A 19,947-nucleotide genomic window follows, 5' to 3' on the forward strand; every position below is an offset into this window, starting at 1 on the left:
GAATCACTGAACCATCCCAGAAGGCTTACAAACCTGAGGTTCCACAGTTAGATGCCACACTACTTCAAAATGTCGGATAGTATTTTATTTGTTCATTTATTTCGATGCATACTGGGGAGAAGCTGAAGTCCATCCATGAAATGATCAATGTCACTGAGGTGCCAGAAAACACCTCAAGGGAGAAACTTGGAGGGCCAAAGGAAGGCGGGAACTCCCCTCTATTCGGCTCCTCATCTTTTTTTTTTTTATTGGCTTTGAGGTCCCTGGCCCTCTTCCCACAGTTGTCTGGCTGCTTGGCTGGGCAAGCCTTGAGGGTCAATCAAGAGAGTGCACTCGGGCACCCTCCAGACTCCTTTGCTCCCATATCACCCTGCCCATCCTTAGCTTCGCTGTGGAAGGAGTTTGAGCTCTCACGACTGCCCTCAAAGGAAGACCTGGTCCCCAGCTCCCGGGAGGGGACTGAACGCTTGCAGACACCCCCCACCCCCAAATCCCCGGGGCCTGCGTGGGCTCGGGGACTCGGAGCCGAGCGTCCAACACGCAACGGACCTGGCTGGTCCCGCCCGCCCTCCCGGGATGGAGAGGATGCTGGAAGGCAGGGGTCTTGTGGACTTGGGCGTTGGCTCTACGCGCAATTTTCAACCCACCCTCGGGGCTAAAACTCTCCGAGAGAAGCAACCGTTTTCCCGCGCGGACCTCGGAGCGACTCTAACTCTCTGGGCTCCCGCGGAGAACCTGGAGACCGAGTGGCCTCTCCTTCCCCCGGCGCACACGTCAACGCCGGCGTCGGGGAAGCGTCGTAATGCCTCGAAGAAGCACGCCACAAAAAAATCCCCCTGCACCCTGCCGCCGCTGCTGTCCCCCGAGAAATCCCGGCGCAGAGTGGATGCTAGCCTTTCCCGCAAGTTCAGGGCGAAGCAAAAGAAAGTTTCTCCATAGATGTGCTCCAGGGACGCGGCCATCTGTGCCTAAAGGTTTAGTCGGAGCAGGACCCTTGATAAGGCTGGGTGGCTGTGAAGCCTAATGTCGCTCCGAGAAGCAGTCATTCCTAAAGTTCTGCAGGTCCTGGCGGTGGCGAGTCTATCAGTCCCCTAGCCTGCGTTGGCCAACCTGGCCCAAGTGTCCACTTTAGAGCGTTTGTGCTTGGGAGCCGAGGCCAGAGCTGCCGTGGTGAGGTGCGCGTCTATTGTGAGGCGCGTGGTAGTGATGGCGGCGCTCTGTGAGACTTTCCTGTCACTGGATACTACTACTCCCAGCCCTCCTCAAAGCAGCCGGAGCAACCCCCTGGTCTTTAGTTTACAAGTGGCAATTTGACTTGCTCTGCTGCATGTCTGGAGGGACCGCGGAAAGTGTGGAGACGCCCCGGGGATTAAGCGATCTCAGCGTAAAAAGAAAAAAAGCCAAACAAATAAACAAAACCCACCCACCCTAACAAACATGAGGCTGCTGGAGAGAATGAGGAAAGAATGGTTCATGATTGGAATAGTGTTGGCGATCGCCGGAGCTAAACTGGAGCCATCCATAGGGGTGAATGGGGGTAAGTGCTGCACCTCCGAACGCTCCATCGGGATTCCCACTTCAAAACTAATTTTCGAGTCTCGGAAAGAAGGGGAGACCGTAGTCGGGAAGTGGCTGCTTCTCTCAAGAGCACTGACCAGCTCTGGGTGTCCTTTGGCCCTTTTACTGATGTTTTAATTTACCAACCCCAGAGACTGTAATTAGGAATGGGGCAAAAGAATTTGAACGCAGGTTGCCTTTTCTACGAGCAGTGAGTATCCTTCCTGTTAAGGAGTGAGCTTACTGAGAATGAAACTTACTCCTCCTGCCTTCCAAGTAGCATCCTGTCCTGAGGGACGCTAGGTTGCCAGGAGTTCTTATCTATCTTGGAGTGGCCACCATTACCTTGTCTGTTTCCGGATCCCACCCCTTCCCCGCCCCCACGTTTAAAAAAAGGGGTGGGGGAAGGAAAAGAGAAAGGGATACCCCTTCATCCTCCAACTCAGATTTTGTGGCCCACATGTTGCAGAGTGATGATTTGCTGCAATTGCCGCCGCTTCAGAAACTCCCGAGCCTACTGACACGTTGCAGTTTTTCATTACAGGACAGTACTTCCGTGTGCTGCCCGGACTCCGTTGTTAGTACTCAACAGATACAGCCTGTGTTAGGCCATGTGTAGTGTGTGTTTTGGCAGGGAAATGTAGGCAGGCTAAAATCATACCCAGATTTCTGAATAGTGGGAGCCTTGTAATGTGGGGGGTGGGCATTGGTGGAAACGGCTGGAAATATCATTAGTCTTTTATTCTCCTCCCTCTTTCCACCCTTAGACAATCATGCCCTACTTTTCATAAATATTAATTGAATTTCCTCAATTCATTTTCTTTTTGACCTTGTCAGTTTCCACCTTTATTGACAGTTTTAATAGGTCAGTCGTACAACATACTTCCTAATCTTTTAGGAAGTGTTCAGGAGGCTGTTTGAAGTTACATGTACCTCTTTGTTGAAACATGTTGGAAGTGAATGAAATGATCTCTCTTTAGAACAGTGGTTCCTTCTACCCTCTACCCTCAATTCCTCCATTTAGAAATAGCTTCAGGGAATATTTTAAAAAGAATTACTTGAACAAAGATTATGAGGATTAAAACTTTTTATTTATTTTATGTTTTTTCTTTCTGTGTTCAACTTAGTACAGGATGTGTAGAATATGTAACTGAGAATGAGGCTGATATTCATCATGGTTTCTCCTTCTGAAGATATTTGACCTGACTTCTCTGTGAATGCTGGTATTTCAAGTTCTGCCAAATGAGTACCCTCTGTCCCTGGAGCTAGCTGGATAGGCAGAATTAAAGTTAGAGTGTCTTTGTAGTGATCAGGAATGTATACTTAACTAGCTTCAGTAGCACACGTTCTAGCTTATGGTCTTAGGTCTCTTATTTGCTCTTAAGGTGTAAATACAGGTGATGTATTATCTTTATGTTTAAATCTGCAGGGGCTAGCTTTGGTAAAATACTTTTTATCTTAACATTCCCAAGATGCTGTGGGAAGAAGGGTTCTTGAAGGCTGAATCATTTTCCTAGGGTTTCTTCAAAATGAAATGTGTAAGATGGATTCTGTAATCTTATTTGTTCCTTCTGACTCTGCTTCTTGAAGTTTTGCTACATTATCCTATCTTAGAAATATTGCTTCCGATTTTTACCTGTACTTATGCCATTAATCCAGGATAATTCGCTTCTTTGTTTAATTATAAGAGTAGAATGTTAAGAGCTGAAAGGGACCTTTAAGTATTTTAAGCCAACAAGCTGCTTTTACAGTTGAAGATACTGAGACCTGAAGTCAGGTGACTCATCCTTGGTTAGTTGACTAGATCAAGGAAGAGGCACTGGACACCAGGGCTCTCCCTTTTATTCATACTAGTTGCAAAACCCATACAAATATTCTTGGCAAAAAATAATTTGCAATGAATATTCAAAAGAAGTGCTCTATGCAATAAAGACATCTTCAGTGCCTCAATTTTAGCCCAAAAGAGCAGAACAGAATCAGCTAATATTAAATAACAATGTACTCATGTGATTTGATAACTATCCATGTGTAAAAGTTACTTTTTCCAAAAAATTAGAACAAATGATTGCTTGGAATTTCTTATATAGGCTGTCAGGCTAAATTCTTGATAATTCTGTTGCGCTTTTAATCGACCTTCCTCCCTGTGAAAACTCTTAAGTAAAAATAAACCTCCAAATAGTACCAAATAACACTTTCATTTCACAAGTTAAAACAACAAAAATCTAGGAATAATGAGAGGAATGGTTGCTGAAAATGATTGTGTTATATCTTGCTCTTTAGAATGGTTAAAAGCACCTCTTTTTTTTTTTTTAAGATTTTATTTATTTGAGAGAGCAAGAGAGCAAGAGAGAGCGTGAACTAGGGGAGAGGCAGGTAGAGAGAGAAAGTCAGACTCCCTGATGAGTAGGGAGTCTGATGAGCAGGGAGCCCCATTTGATTCAGGACTTGATCCCGGGACATGACCTGAGCTGAAGGCAGACCCTTAACTGACTGAGCTACCCAGGTACCCCCAAAGCACCTCTTTGTACTTGTAATTTTTATTTTTTTATTTCTATTTTTTTTCCTTGTAATTTTTAGTCATGGGTTCCATTTATGAGCTCTGTACTTGGGAACTGTGATTTTTAGTGCATTTACATTGACAACAATTTTCAATAGAACAGTTTCCTAGACTCTTTTAAATAGGAAAAGTTTTGGTAGTCTTAAATTTGTTAAGATGTTCCCTTCATCTTTACTGGATCAAAACTTCAATGACTACACTCTTCATACTAAAGTGATTTAATTGCAAGACTGCTGCACTTAGAAGTATCATACCTATGATCTGACCTCCCTTTAAAAACAGTCTGTCAGCCAGTAGGTAAGTTATATATCACAGGAAATTTATAGGTAACGGAAACCTGAAAGTTAGAGAAGTTGAATGACTTTCCAAATGGGAAAAAGCATACATAACATGTACTAGCCTAGATAATTTAATTCTTAGTTCACTGTCCTTTTTACTCAGGTGCCTTTCATTTTTAAATATGTAGAAGACATTGAAAATAGAGAGCCAGGGTAAATGTAAATGTAAATGTGTAGATTCTAAAGTGTTGATAATCTGTACCAGTTCCAGTGCAACCCAGGGAAGCCCTGAGCTATGCACACCTTAGAGTTTACCAAAGTCTTAATACTGTGTTAATCATTCTCTGGAAGAGAAAGGTTTCCTTCTTTGGAAGTACTGAATACGTTTCTTATTTCTACTTGCATCTTAATTTAGATTACTGACATTAATAAGACATAAATCCTAAAAGCAAACTGCTTTGTTTTTCCTTTAAAAAACATAAGCAGAAACATACTGAAGCTTAAGTGTGTTAGCATTAGTATCTTAGATTAGGTTTAGAAGTGAAATTTATTTGCTGATGAGTAGGATTTATGAAATGGTAATAGTTTTTTGCATTCTTAAGCATTCCAAATCATTTTCTTTTATCCATTAAAAAACATGGATTTTGGGAACCCAAGAATTACCTTATTTTTTTTCTGCCCAATTTTTCTTCTGATTTTGCTACCCTATTCCATTTTCATGGAGAAACTTTTTTTTTTTCTTTTGTTTAAAGGAAAAGCTAAAACTTTTATTTCTACTTTGAACTTTATAGCCATCTTAAGATTCAGGTCTTATTCAAATCTATTTTGGTGACATGGAGGATATAATCATTGTCTTAGACATAGGCCAAATCTCATTTTTATATTTCATCTCAACTCTCACCTCTGGGCAAATATTTACCAAGTGTTTATTTTTGCCCTGTGTGACTTCTAGGTCCCCATTCCCAACTTGAGCAATCTATTAGCATTTTAGTTGATCACATCTCAAAGGGGCTTTAGGTTTCTCGAAATCAGAATTAATTCCTTCTTCCCCCCTATCTTTTTTTTTTTAAGAGAGAGAGAGAGGTGGGGGAGAGGCAGGGGAAAAGGGAGAGAGTGCTGTGCAGGGCTGGATCTCATGACCCTGAGATCATGCCCTCAGCCGAAATCAAGAGTTGAACACTTAATCGATAGAGCCTCCCAAGCTTTTGAAAGGTACCTTGTAGGAAGCCACGGAATATCCTCACCATGTTCTTCCATGGATTAAAGTTGTTTAGATGTGCATCTGATATGAAAGACAGTATACCCCGTCTCTAGAATTTAAAACATTAAAAGCCAGGAATCATTCCACTGAATTATGCTAATCAGTTAATAGTTATGTGCATTTATGTGCAAAGAGAGTTAGCTTCTTTTTTAAGATTTTATTTTATTTACTTGTCAGAGAGAGAGAGAGAGAGAGAGCACAAGCAGGAGGAGCAGCAAGCAGAGGGAGAAGCAGACTCCCTGCTGAGCAAGGAGCCAGATGGGGACTCAATCCCACAACCCCAGGATCATGACCTGAGCCGAAGGCAACCGCTTAACCAACTGAGCCACCCAGGTGTCCCACAAGTTAGCTTCTTTAAAAAATGTAGTTGTTGGCCAATTAAGGTAGATGCTTTAGCTGCTCCAAAGAAACATGCAGTCTAAGTAAACCATGTCCTTGCTGTGGAGGTACATCTTTGGACACGTCCCCTGCTCTCCCTTGCGACCACATTGCTAATTTTAACTCATCCTATATAGAAATTCTGGGACGTCACTGTGGGCAGAGGTATAGTTGACAAGAATTAGGTCTCATAAAAAGCAAGGGATTGGAGGAAAAGAAAAATGAGTACAAACAAAGAAAGTATTTAAAATTCCTGGAAGGCATTTACTTCCAAAACAAGTCAGATTCCTTGACTTAAAAATCTCTTCCTGAGTCAGCTTCCTCAGTTGTAGAGAAAATATTTCTTTTTTTTTTATTAAAGATTTTTTAAAAAAATTTATTTATTTGACAGAGAGAGATCACGAGTAGACAGAGAGGCAGGCAGAGAGAGAGAGGGAAGCAGTCTCCCTGCTGAGCAGAGAGCCTGATGCGGGACTCGATTCCAGGACCCTGAGATCATGACCTGAGCCAAAGGCAGCGGCTTAACCCACTGAGCCACCTAGGCGCACCGAGAAAATATTTCTAAATGTGAGTTGCAGAGATGGATGCACTCACAAGTATAAAAAAACGCACCTCTTTTCAAGTTTTGGAACACTTTTACTGCCTTGAAACGTGATGTCTTTTGCACTTGCCTTCTTCCTTTTGCTCCCTTTTCTCAGATTTCAGCAAAAGAATTTGGTTTAAATGCCAACTATATACAAGAATTTATTGCTATGTTTGAGAAGATTGTTTCTTTTTGTTCATTGGTATAGTACAAATGACTAAAATATCAGAGTTGTTTAGTAAGTATTTGCTGACTAAATGCTGATTTTTCCTGAGCTTGGTCTTATTTATTGAGCAATACCTGTGGGTATGATGGTGGGCTGCAGGGAACAGAGGAGCTATGCTTGTGGTCTTTTGGCATAAGGGGGGGGTCTTAGTTTCCTAGTGTTGCCGTGCCAGATTCACACAAACTGGGTGGCATAGAACAGCAGAGATTTATTTTCCAGAAATGATTCTGGAGACTGGAATTCTGAAGTCAAGGGCCATTCTCCTACTGAAGACTAGGGATGAATCCTTTCTGGCTTCTGGCTTGTGGTGGTTGCCTGCTGTCCTTGGTGTTTCTCGGCTTATGACAATATAGCTCCAGGCTTTGCCTCTTTCTTTCCCTGGCCATCTTTTCTCTATGTGTGACTCTGTCCAAATTTACCTCTACTTGTAAGAATACGAGTCATTGGATAAGGGTCCACCATAATCCAACAAGACCTCATTTTGACTTGGTTACATCTGCAAAGAACCAGTTTTCAAATAAGGTCACGTTCATAGGTTCTGGGTGGACGTGAGTTTTGCAGGACACCATTCAACTCAGCATGAGAGGGTTGAATAGAATGCCAAATATGAGGTGATCACATTTTAAAATGTTGGCATATACCAGTGTTTCTCAACCTCAGCACTATTGACATTTTGGACATGATAATTCTTTGTTGTTGGGAGGGCTGGCCTGTGCTTTCTAGGTTGTTTAGCAGAACTCCTGATTTCAGTCTACTAGATGCCAGTAACACACCCCACTTGCTGAGTTACAACAACCAAAAAGAGTTTCCAAACACTGCCAAATGTCTGTGGGAGGCAAAATGGCAGCTTCTGGAGGACCACTAGTACATAAGTACAAAATGGTGTTTTCTCAGATGACTTCTTTTAAAAGAATGTTGTTCTTTGCTTAACACATTGGGTCTTTAAGACAATTGTATACAGATTATAAAAAGAAGTATCAGGGTTGCTGCTGTTGTCCTCATAGCATTAACACATTTGGGGAGATGGCTAACCTGATTCCAGAGAGGATTTTCCAGAGGGCAAAGATCAGGATTGTCTGGTTCACTACAGTGTAGCCAGGGCCTGCACAGTGTAATAGTAACTGGAAACCTAACCTATTTTTAGTACTCTATTACTCTGTATCCCTTATCTTCCTCGCATAGCAAGTGCTCCTTCACAAAGTAAGTGCTGAATAAATATTTGTAGAAATGGACACCCTTGGGTGGAATTGAATGTGTGCATGAATACCAGTATTTATTTCTGGTAGCCTAGAAAGAACAAAGTAATATTTGGTAAAGAGAAGGGAACTTCTTCCACAGATTCTCTCTCTTTATCCTTTTTTTTTTTTTTTGGTTTGGGGAATTTTGATTGTTACATAAACACTGATGCTGTGGCAGATGCAGTTAGGTCCTAATACTAAAGGATGTTACCTATCTGCTCTCACCCAGGAGAGTGTTCTTTTGGTCTGAGGATCCTGTGCTGAACTGGACAGCCATGATCCTTCCTTCTGGAAAATCCCCTTCGGAGTTAGACTGCATCACAGCAAATGCTTAACCCTGTCAGAACAGTAGTGTATTAGGGCAACACTAAGACTTGAAGTACTATTTACCCTCCCCCAATGGATTCTTCTTTCATACCAAGTTATCTGCTGGGAATTCTTATCTAACAGTAGCTCATTTCTCTCTCTTTAGGACCACTGAAACCAGAAATAACTGTCTCCTACATTGCTGTTGCAACAATATTCTTTAACAGCGGACTGTCATTAAAAACAGAGGTACTGTCACCTATCGGGCATGTGATAAGCAGGGAGAAAAGTTTAATTTCTGCTTATTATTGTGAAATTTCAGAATCCTTTTGTAAAGGTGTATGTAACTATGGCTTAAAGGCTTCATTGTAACAAAAAATAACTTGAACTTCAGCAAAGGACTGTGTTTTGAACTTGTATATTATAGAGATTTTGTAGTTGAACAACATGGACCCTGAGGGTGTGGTTATAATGGATATGTTTTTAATATAGCATCTGAACTGAATGAAGCATCTACTTTAGGTCTTCCTCAGATTATGGTGGTGGTGACTATGGTGGCACATTTCAGTTGTTGTTTTTTAGTTGGGTTTCCATAACTTTTGTGGGTGAACTTTTGTTGTCAGGACTCATGCTGCTCAAGTGATGCATGTTATGCTGGGACTTTTAACTAATTTATATGTTTTAAAGTATATCCTTTGATGGCTTATCTGTTAAATCTTAATAAGTGTTTTAAGAGAGAAATTGGGATTTTTCATACTATGTCACAGTTCATCATGGAGACATGTAGATAATATTATTTATTGATCCAGGGGTCGCTGAACATGGGATTTTCTTAGAATTAAAGAAATCAGACATTTTTAATATACAAGAGAAGAATTCATAGAATTTATGATTCACCAACTTATAATAGAAAGGAAAAAATGCCCATTTATTTTTGAAGAAAATTCTTTAGGGTTTTAAAGTTCTTATTCTAAGATGCTTATTCTTATGTAGATAAGGAAATCTTAACTATGCAAGAATTTTTTTTGTGGAATAGCTTTAAAAATTGAAATTTTGTTTCAGCATCATGTTGTGCTTTACTTATTTTAAGTGTGATTTGAATGAGGACCAAATTTAGTTACCTCCTTCTTTGACCATTCTGTTGTTATCTGGTTGGTATAAATCTGTCTAACAGAGCTATTTTTATATAGATGGGGTCCCTGGGTGCTAACTGATAAATTTGTCTCAAAAATTCTGAATATCCTTACTACCTGTTCTTCTAGAAATAGCTGACATGGAACGTAATTTCCTAAATGTGTTAAATCTAGTTTTTGCAAAGTGTATTGACACGAAAGGACTTTGATCAGTTCTTAGAGGACACAGATTTTTTTCTGTCAACATCTTGGTTCTATTCGTTCTCAAATATGGGACCTTGATACAGAAAAGTATTTGCTACTCCCATGGTGCTGGTCTGTTCTTCCTTGGAGGTCTTCCTGCTGGTCGTGGCTAATGTCCTTTGTGGAGCAGGTGCCTTATCCAAGTCCTCTTCTTGGGACATTGCTCTAACTGTGTCCCCTGGTGGTTGCCTAACGGCTACAGCTGTTACTCATGCCATGAGAAATCTGGCAAGAGACTTGATTCTCTCACTCCTAGCTTCTTGCTTAATGTGATTCTGTAAAGCAGCCAACTTTGGGATGCAGGAGTTTAAGAAGGAAGAATGTCGGAGCTTATCAGCATTTCTCTAAGGACCAAATTCTTCTGTAAACACCTAGGAAACCATCAGAGTCATCCAGCTAATTTAGATCTAATGATGAAATGCCTTAATCGTGTGCTTTATCACGGTATCTAAGTAGCCATCAAAGCCATTTCTTCCATCAATGGCCCTTTTCAAACTATACTACATTAAGTCATTTTCAGGATCCATTTAACTTAAGATGTTCTAGATTGCATCACTGTATAATGTTAAACCATCTTTAAGCCCCGCTAATTTCCTGGGCAACTGATCAGTTTTAAGCTAGGAGGTAGCAATCCTGTTATTTGTTTTCTAGTTAATAATCTTATATTTATTTCATCTGGACTACTATTTTTGAGCCCTATTAGAATAGTGTATTTTCACACGCAGGAGATAGTAAATTATTACTGACTTGAGTTTCTTTGAGAGCCTTTAAATTGGTCCCATTCAAGTTTGATTTGTACTGAACATCATATAGTATTACCCATACATTGACATAATGGTGTATATTCTAAAATTATTTTGCTAATTTATTAAAATATAAAGAACTCTGTGTTTAATACTTAATACTAAAAAGATTTAATGCTCTCTTCAGTTTTATGACTATTAATTTCTATATTTTAAAATATCTGTAGAAATGCTTTCTGAAAATTTGTTGTATTAAAGTCAGATAAGTCACATTTGAAATATATTTTATGTTTAACTAATTAGGAACTACAGTGTCAGAGGATTGGTCACTCAGCATACCATGGCAGGAACAATCTCATATAAACCTATGAAATCTCATAATACCTATGAAATGCCTGTGGCTACAAGGCACTGTGTTTGGCACTGGGTTGGAAACAAAGATGAGCAAAATGCTCAGGGCCTGGAAAGGGTCCTGAGTAGGGCAGAATATACAAGTCTTTCCTTATTTTCCTAAAAAGAAATTATTTTGGAAGTCCTATTACCTTAGAAACAAATATAGCAAATTTTAAACTTTAGCTATGAGACTGATTCTCAGGAAGTGAATCAAATAAAGGTCAAAGAAGGGTTAGAAGGGAAATTGGTATGTAATGGAAGTATTTCTACATCTCAGTCAGAAGCCCTGATTTTAAGCAATTCTTGATACTGTCAACGATAACTCTGGTAATCAGTGTTGGGAGTATCTCCTTAAGTTTATTTTAATGCAATTTGACCTGTATTACATGTGAATAAATAAAATGTCATGCAGAATCAACTTTTCAGTTATTCGTGATGGCATTTATCTGAGTGTGTGGCCCTAAATTCTGCATGGGTATGTATGGAATAATACTGTTTTGAATGTTATAGTGGCCACTTGCTTTTTCTTTTCCATTGTTATCTTATTTCCATTGTTACCTCTGTATACAAATACTTTCCACTGGTAACTTATCTTTGTGGTTGTGTGAAGAAGATATGGCTGGGCTTTGGGATAGCCTGTTATTTCCCTGTTGTCAAGAGGCCCCTTATGACCAATATGGTTGGCCTTTGTGATTCATTTTGCTGGATTCTTTATTGTTCCTTTGTTCTGATGCAGTGGCAATTGCTTAATTGTCATTTATTGGATCAGCTAGTATTTTTAAACTACCTTTTGTTTTTTATAACTTTTATCTGATTATAAAAGTGGTATTTCCCCATTGTAGAAAGATTAGAAAGAATGAAAACAACTAGTAGTATCACCTCTGTGATTTTTAGTCCCTTTTTTCCTAAACATGTTTTACATATAGAATATTTAAAAAAGAAATATTTTAAAAAATTATGTATATATGCAAGTATACACATATGTACACTTGCATATATGTCACGTATGTCCACACATATATAATCTTTTTTCCCTTGTAACATTGTGTAATTATGATTTTCCATGTAATTTAATATATTTAATTTTTCTTCATGTATATAAAATTTACATTTTGTTTGCTTTTATGAACATAAATCAAAAGTTACAAAGGTATATATGATGGAAAGTCCTTTTTTCTCTCCTCTGTCAGATATCTGGAGATACCCAGAAAGATAGTTTGTATCTTTCCAGAGATACTCTGTGTAAAACATATGTGCCCCCCTTTCAAGCTGTGGTGTTTGTACTGCTTGCCACCCTGTCTTGTTTTACTCAAAAAACCTGTCTTGGAGATTGTTTCATATCAACACATAAAGAACTCCTTGTTTCTTTTTGTATGCTGGAAAACATTCCATTTTATGAATGTGTCATGATGTATTTTATTAGTCCCTATTGACAGACATTTAGATAATTTTCAAGGTCTCGCTATCACAAAAATGCTGCAAAGGATAACCTAAAAATTGTCCTTTTCTCCACATTTGGGAGAAAATGTGAAGGATTAATTCCTAGAAGGAGAACTGCTAAGTCAAATGTTATGTGCAGTGTAAGTTATGACAGATATTTGAAGTACCTAGAGGAGTGTTGGATTCTTGGTACGTGTTTGTTGACTGAAGGAATGAATTGCCAGATTGCTGTCCCCAGGTTGTGCCAATTTATACTCCTACTGGTTAAGTAGGGAAGGGACCTTGTGTTACCACATGCTTGTCAACACAGTTTTAACATGGTTTTCACTAACTTGTAACAGTCTTGTTATACCTTAAGTTATTTAATTATTCATTCAGTTTTGGACTTTTAACTTGTTTCCTAATTTTTGCTGTTGTGATCAGTTTTGTACAAAATACTTATGACCACATTTTTTATCCTTAGAATAAGTACCTAGACATAACACTTTGGGGTCCAAGACTGTGAGTCGTGTTGTAGTCCTTGATACATATTCCCAAGTTACTTTTCAGAAAAGTTATGCTGTTTCATATTCCTAGCTCAAGTATATGCAAATTCCTTAGTAACTGCATTCTGGCTAATCATTTGTTATAGTTACAAAATTAAAATATTAATATTTACCTGGTATTTATCAAATACATCTGAGTATATTTGAATGGGATTTGGTTTTGAAACTGCTGAGTATTCTTGAAACTGCTGGTGCTCATCTTTTCCCTGGGTGAAACTTTAAGAATTCTAATACAGTGTAAGGATGGCTCCTTTAATCTTATATCTGATCCGTGCACCGGGGGTGGCTTCTGGTCTGCCCAGTGCTTTGCATTTGTCTGAAGTTAGACCCAGGTTGCTAGAAATTCCTTAGGTGTCATTAGAGATGTTTTGTGACCACACTGGCACTGCTGTATGTCTTCATACAGGGAGATATGTAGTGGGAGCCGATGAGACCCATCCCTGAATGTGGTGATCAGAGTCAGCATTAACCTAGTATCTGTTAAACTGATGGGCTTTTGCTAACGTCTCTGAGGCTCAGGATTTCTTGAATTTCTTACTTGAACTAGGGGAGACATTCCAGTGCTTTGCTTATAACTGGTGACTCTCTGGCATCTTTGTGCTTTAATGACTTCTTGCATATTTTAATAGGACTTTTTTTTAAAAAATAGTACTTATTTTTATAGTATTTTTCTACTTCTTTATGAATTTGTTTTATTTCAACTGAATAATGCTATAACTCAAAGAAATTTAAATACAAGTGCTTGTTAGTTTGTTCATATTTGAACCCCCAAATTTAACTCATTATCCTTTTCTAGTTGTGAGACATAGAGCATGTGCCTGATTTGTCATGTTTATTGTGGATTTCTTCCATCTGGGGCAGTAGAGTGGCATATGATGGAAAAAGCAGACCCGAGTCTGCTAGCATACCAGAAATGAGTTTGATTCTGAGCTGCTCTGTATGGTGGCTCTCCACCTCAATTTCCTCCTCAGTCAAATTGGTTAATAGAATCTAGTGAGGCTGTCATGGTGATTACATGAGATAACATACATGAAGTGACACACTCAGAGCATGGCACATAGCCACTGTTCAGTAAGCATTAGCAAAGAAATCCAGGAAGTTGGTTTTGGGGGGAAAAGCCGTTTTGAATTATAGAATATTGTTGGGGAAAACATTATTAAAAATTACGATTTGTGCGTGGATTTGGTAATATCTTGCCAAGGTGAGGCCTTCTTAGAGATTAATCACATTTAATTAAAATGTGATAGGTTCTTAAGTAGTTATATACATGTTTGTTCATAGTGTTAACTCAGGTCTATATTAATGTAGACCACGTAAAGGTACTTGGTTCAGTCTTGGTCCAGAATTTTACAAATCTGAATTGTTGGGGTATATTATATATTCAGAAAAAATTAGAATCGTTCAGAAATTTTGTATAAATATACCTATCCCCCCCCCATAGTCTGTTATGCATATACTTAGGGGTAAAGATTTTAGCTCTGAAATAACTCCAAATTAAAAACTAATTTATTTGATGTTATTGTAGTATCTGTCTCTCCTCAGAAAAATACTTTTCTTACCTTTGCTGTTTTGTGTCTTTCGTTTTTGCAGGAGCTGACCAGTGCTTTGGTGCATATAAAACTGCACCTTTTCATTCAGATCTTTACACTTGCATTCTTTCCAGCAACAATATGGCTTTTTCTCCAGCTTTTATCAATCACACCCATCAATGAATGGCTTTTAAAAGGGTACGTTTAAATATTTTGAAGGGTCCACTTTTAATGAGGCATCTGTGGTGACTTTATTGTTTCGCGGCAACTATATACAAAGGGCCTATGTGTGGTCTTTTATGAGGAAATAAAACACTTGAAAAACTATTATCCTTGAAATGATAGTGTTCCTCAAGGAGATGCATCAAAGAATTTTATAACACAATATATATTTTTTTCTTATTTCAAAGGATTTTATTAGTAAATTTTTTTAAATTGTAATTTTGGTATTGTTAACATGCAGTGTGATATTAATTTCAAGCGTACAATATAGTGATTGAAAATTCTATATATTACTCAGTACTCATCAACATAAGTGTGCTCTTAATTATAACACAATCTTAAAATACACCCTCATGTTTAATCCTAAGATTCTGGGATGGACTCTGTTCTGGGAATTTTAAAAAGCAGTGTTGGGAGAGAGATGGGAGGGAATAGAAAGATGTAGATATGCTGTCAGTTGGGTGCGTTAGTTTGTACATTCTGTATCTTACCGAATGTATACAGATAATAGGTGAATCTAATGCATGTCTTTTAAATGTATAGGAAAGGAAAATTATGTATAGGGAATAAACACTCTTTTACTTGTTCTGTGTTTGATATGATAGTGAATTAACAATAGATTTTTATTAGACTCTTTTCTTCCATTAAAAATGCCATTTTATTAAAAAGATTTAATGAATTTAAAAAATTATTTGAAGTGGTTTAAAACTAACCACATATTAGAAGCATGGTATAACAGTCTAATAGTTAAAGCGCTGAACTTAGAGTCCTGAGATCGATTTCTAACCCTATCCCTGACTTGCTGTGTGATTTTGAAGAAGTCATGTAATAGATTTAAACCTCAATTTCCCTGACTATAAATAATGAGGATAGTCACATTTTTACTGCCTACTTTGGTAATAGTGTGGAGGATCTCAATTGAGATCATTTATTCATTTGTTTAAGTCACTTGTTTTTTTGCCACTGTGCACCAGGAATTATTATGGGTGTTGGGGAAACAATAGTGAAGAAAAATGGCAAAATGCCAGGTAGTTTTGCAGGTTGAGAAGACTTGGGTGTTATTGGCAATAACCAAGTAAGTGGATAACTAAGATAGAGATAAGTGATGGGAAGTAAAACTGTGATAAGTTTGAAAGTGGTTGGGTGGGTGGGCCAGTGATTGATTTAGATGACAGAGTTCTAGGGATAGAATGTTCTAGGCAAAGGAAGAGAGAGAATGCACAAAGGCTGTAGGGCAGGAACAAGCCTGGTGTGTTCTAGGGTCAGGAAAGTGATGATGATGGCCAGAGCCTGGCGAAACAGAGGAAGTTTGGAGTTGGAAAGATAGGCAGGGGTCAGGTCACACAGAATCTTGTAGGTTTATGATAAAAGCATCCAGATTTTACTTGCGTGCGACAGAAGGCTACTGGAGGGATTTAAATGAGGCACTGTCGTGGTCTGATTTATATGTTCAAATTATTGTCCTGGCTCCTGCATGGAGAATAGATAGTAGAGGGGCTGAGAGAAGGCTAGGAGAGCAGCTTGGAAGGCTCCTGTGGTAGGGTCACTGTGTAGTAGACAGAAATGGGTGTTGGAGGATGTACTGTAAATTAGTGTTCTCGGGAACTGGAGGGGAATAGGATGTGGAGAGAGGAGGACAGGGAGGAATCAAGGCAGATTTCTGGGTTGTAGGTCTGAGCCACTGGGTAATTGGGGACATCCTTTTCTTAGCTGAAGAGAAACAGAGCAGGACAAGAAGGAAAAATTAAGATCACTGGTTTGGTCAGATTGAGTTTGAAAGAATGAGCTTAAAACTTTCACTAAAAAGCATAAAATTCCAAAGGACTATGATGACATCATTTTAGAGCAGCAATGTGTGATGGATATTGAGAACCAATCATTACTGAGTGTTTCCCATGTAAAAGGCACTCAAAGAATAGGAAGATATTAACTCATTTTTCTTGTGTTCACGGAATGTCCAGGGTAGATGGATGTGTGGGAGATATAAATATAAAATAGTAACCAACCACAGTGGGATAGCATGTGATTTGTTAGAAAAGTAGTATAATGAATTAAAGGATAAGAGGTTCAGCAAAAGGTTGTGTATTCCTAAAATAGATAGTTAAAAAATAAGGCATTAGGGGGAGGCAAGGATAAAAAATTTCCTCACAGCCACATTGCAGAAGGCCTGAACTACTGGACTGAGAAGATTGGGCTTGCATTTGTAGATGATGGGGAGTTCTTAAATACATTCAACAAGAGAACAATATGCTAAAAAGTGGTCATTAAGAAAGATTTCTGATACCATTGTACTGGGTATGTTATTAGTAGAGTAGGGTATATAATCTCAGGAAGCTAAGGTACAATTCTCACCTCAGGATATGAAGCTTAAAGAAGTACACACTTGGCCTAATTAACTGGGGGAAAGCTCTTCCTAGCCCACTTTTTCTCTGTTCCCCTCCCCAGTTTGAGAGTACACAATATGTTAACTTCAGGGAGTTACAGACTCCTACCTCAGGATCATGTTTAACTCATTGAAATAAATAAAGATTCTGAACATATCCTTCTTACTTTGCTATGTGAAGGGAAAGAGTGAAGGTAGAGAGAGCATTCATTTACACAAGTCCAAACGTGGCAAAAAGCATCTGAGGGGGAATGCTGGCAACAGTCATGGAGAAGAATGCAAAGTTTATTGTGGTAATAAATTGATTTATGAGGAGCAAGTGGAGCCACATATAACTCCAAAGTTTCAAATTGGATATTAGGGAAAAAAAAAAAAAACACCAGAGGTATCCCGTTGATAGAAACAAGTAAATTCAGAGGTGAAATGGATTTTTTAGAAAATATTAGACATGTTTAGTTTGAGGGGGCAATCATGGGCAGCTACAGATTTGGGAATGTTGGTTGGGGCTAAAAATGTAATGGCAACAGTATTCATTTTGCTGTTACTTATTTACATTTGTGTATTGAATATCATTGGAGGTAGGAATATCCCTGTGTAGTATCCTAACTATAGAACACATATGTAACATGTATTCGATAAATAGTTAAGGGTTTTATTTATTTATTTATTTATTTATTTATAAGACAGGAAAGGCAGAGAGGCTAGAATAGTAGGGCTAGATAAGTCTTTGTCCAGGATTTCAGAATAAAAGTTTAATACTTGGTAGGTAGCTTTGTGAATTTGGACAAGTTATTTAACTTCTCTTTTAACTTCAGTTTTCAGGAAAATGAGAATAAAAATAGAATGTATCTTAAACACTTGTGAGGAAGAAGTGAGTAAAGTACCTAGAATAGTATTTACTATAAATGGTAAATGCTTAGTAAGTATCAGTGATGATTATTGTGATGATCATGAGAAAGGCTCAGAGATTGGGAATTGATAATAAGACAGACAATTTAAGCATCGCTTGGGAAGACAGACTTTAAAACAAGACTTAGATTGGACTGGAAATTCTTTTAAAGGTGTTTTCTCATGTTTTTAGTCAAAATGAATTAAAGCTTTTCTTTTTCTTTTTTCAAATTCATTGCATAAATTTTAAACGATACATTCTTACACAAGCAAGTAGAGGTCATCTGTAATCCTGCACTTAGCATTTGTTAAAGTCAGGCACTCTGTGTCCTCTGTTCCCTATATGATCTTTCTACTTTTACTCAGGCCAGCTACTCGCTATGTCTAGAATGTATATTCAGTCTTTGTGGAAAGTGTGTCCATGCTTTGGGTGATAAGTCATGTTTTGTAACTTTAGTATTTAGATTTACTACTCATAGTTTCATTTGCTTGTTATGCAATGTGTTTTCTATCCTAAACTAAGAGAATTATGATCTGGGGTGTATACGCATAATTTAATAAAACCAAATTTAGAGTAGGTACTAGAATTTACCACAATTTAAATCCAAAAAGTGTATATGATCATGTCATGCTTGTTCTTCAATGATGTTACAGCAACATGAACTTTTTTTTATGAGATGAAAGTTTGAGAATTGATATTTATGATAGAAAAAAACCCTTATAACTGCATTTTCTTTTATTTTCCAGTTTGCAGACAGTAGGTTGCATGCCTCCCCCTGTGTCTTCTGCAGTGATTTTAACGAAGGCAGTTGGTGGAAATGAGGTGAGTTATAGGGCTAACTTTATTTAAACATAAGTAGATGCTTTACTTTTATTTTATATTTTATTTTATTTTTAAATTTTATTTAATTTATGATGAAGAAGTCATGTCACAGAAAATGCATAACCGTAGCAGCTTATGAAAGAAGTGTAGGTATATTCATTAATTCGGATGATGCTTAAATTAATGCTGAAGAGTGGAAGTAGTATTTCAAACAGAGGGAGGAAGAGAGGTAAATAAAATAGAGATGGTGATTTTTCTACCTCAGTGGGAAATTGGGAGACAGAAGACAAGGAATCCAAGGAAAGGTTCTTTTATCCAAGGGTGATGAGCTGAGAATACCTCCATGGCCATTCCTTAGTTATCAAAAAAATTATAGCAAACTAAATTTGTGGAGAAAGGGTCAAAATACATTTAATGACAAGTAAGGATTATATAAGAAGGAAAAATGATGCAAGGTTTCTTTCTTTCTTTTTTTTTTTTCTTAAAGATTTATTTATCTATTTATGTTAGGGGGAGGAGTACGTGGGAGGTCAGGGTGGGGGCAGGCAGACGGAGAGAGAATTCAAGCGGAGTCCTCCATGCTGAGCCAGGAGCCTGACGTGGGGCTCCATCTCATGACCCTGAAATCATGACCTGAACAAAACCAAGAGTTGGTGGCTGTACCACTGAGGCACCCTGAGGCAACATTTCTGAGATATTCAGCAGCTGGGGGACTGTGGCAGAGTGCTTGCATATTGGGACAACAGTTGTCCATTTCAGGACTGGCTGAAAGGCAGGGCAACTTCATACTGAGGGACTCTGCTTCGTGATAGCTTATTCCACTTACAGTTTCTCATTCAGAAAAGAATACTATTCAAGAAGGGAGGATATAAGGGGTTCCTACTTCCAAAAAAAAAAAAAAAAGAGAGATGTTTCTACTTCTATTCATTCTTGGATTTTGCTTTCTTAGCATTTGTTTTTACTTTCATCCACTTTATTTATTCCGAAAATATTTATCAAGTACCTGCTATATTCTTTTTAGAAATAGGTTTATTGAAGTATTGTGGACATACAATAAACCGCATAAACGATTTAATGTTTTGACATATATATACCTGTGATACAGTGATCACAGTCAAGATAACATATTCATCACCTTCAAGACTCTCTCGTGTTCCTTGGTAGTCCCTCTTTCCTGCCTTTCTGAGTGTCCCTCTTCCTCAGGCAACCACTGATCTGCTT

The 19,947-nt window shown here is 38.3% G+C and overlaps 1 protein-coding gene across 7 annotated transcripts in view; it reads left to right on the top strand.

Moving 5' to 3' along the window:
- Nucleotides 1–1,213: 1,213 nt before the first annotated feature.
- SLC10A7 (solute carrier family 10 member 7) overlaps nucleotides 1,214–19,947 on the top strand; it is a 258,489-nt gene continuing 239,755 nt past the window's right edge. For 6 of the 7 annotated variants that reach the window (XM_044224917.1, XM_044224920.1, XM_044224916.1 and 3 more), the window contains exons 1-4: nucleotides 1,214–1,537; nucleotides 8,551–8,633; nucleotides 14,472–14,608; nucleotides 18,651–18,726. In XM_044224917.1, coding sequence (XP_044080852.1) covers nucleotides 1,438–1,537; nucleotides 8,551–8,633; nucleotides 14,472–14,608; nucleotides 18,651–18,726 — 396 coding nt within the window. In that variant the 5' untranslated portion in view covers nucleotides 1,214–1,437. Of the gene's footprint in view, nucleotides 1,538–8,550; nucleotides 8,634–14,471; nucleotides 14,609–18,650; nucleotides 18,727–19,947 lie in introns of those variants that run through there. The other variant, XM_044224923.1, reaches the window with a different exon arrangement.

This window comes from Neovison vison, chromosome 11 (genome assembly GCF_020171115.1).
Source record: "Neovison vison isolate M4711 chromosome 11, ASM_NN_V1, whole genome shotgun sequence".
Taxonomy (NCBI): Eukaryota; Metazoa; Chordata; class Mammalia; order Carnivora; family Mustelidae; genus Neogale; species Neogale vison.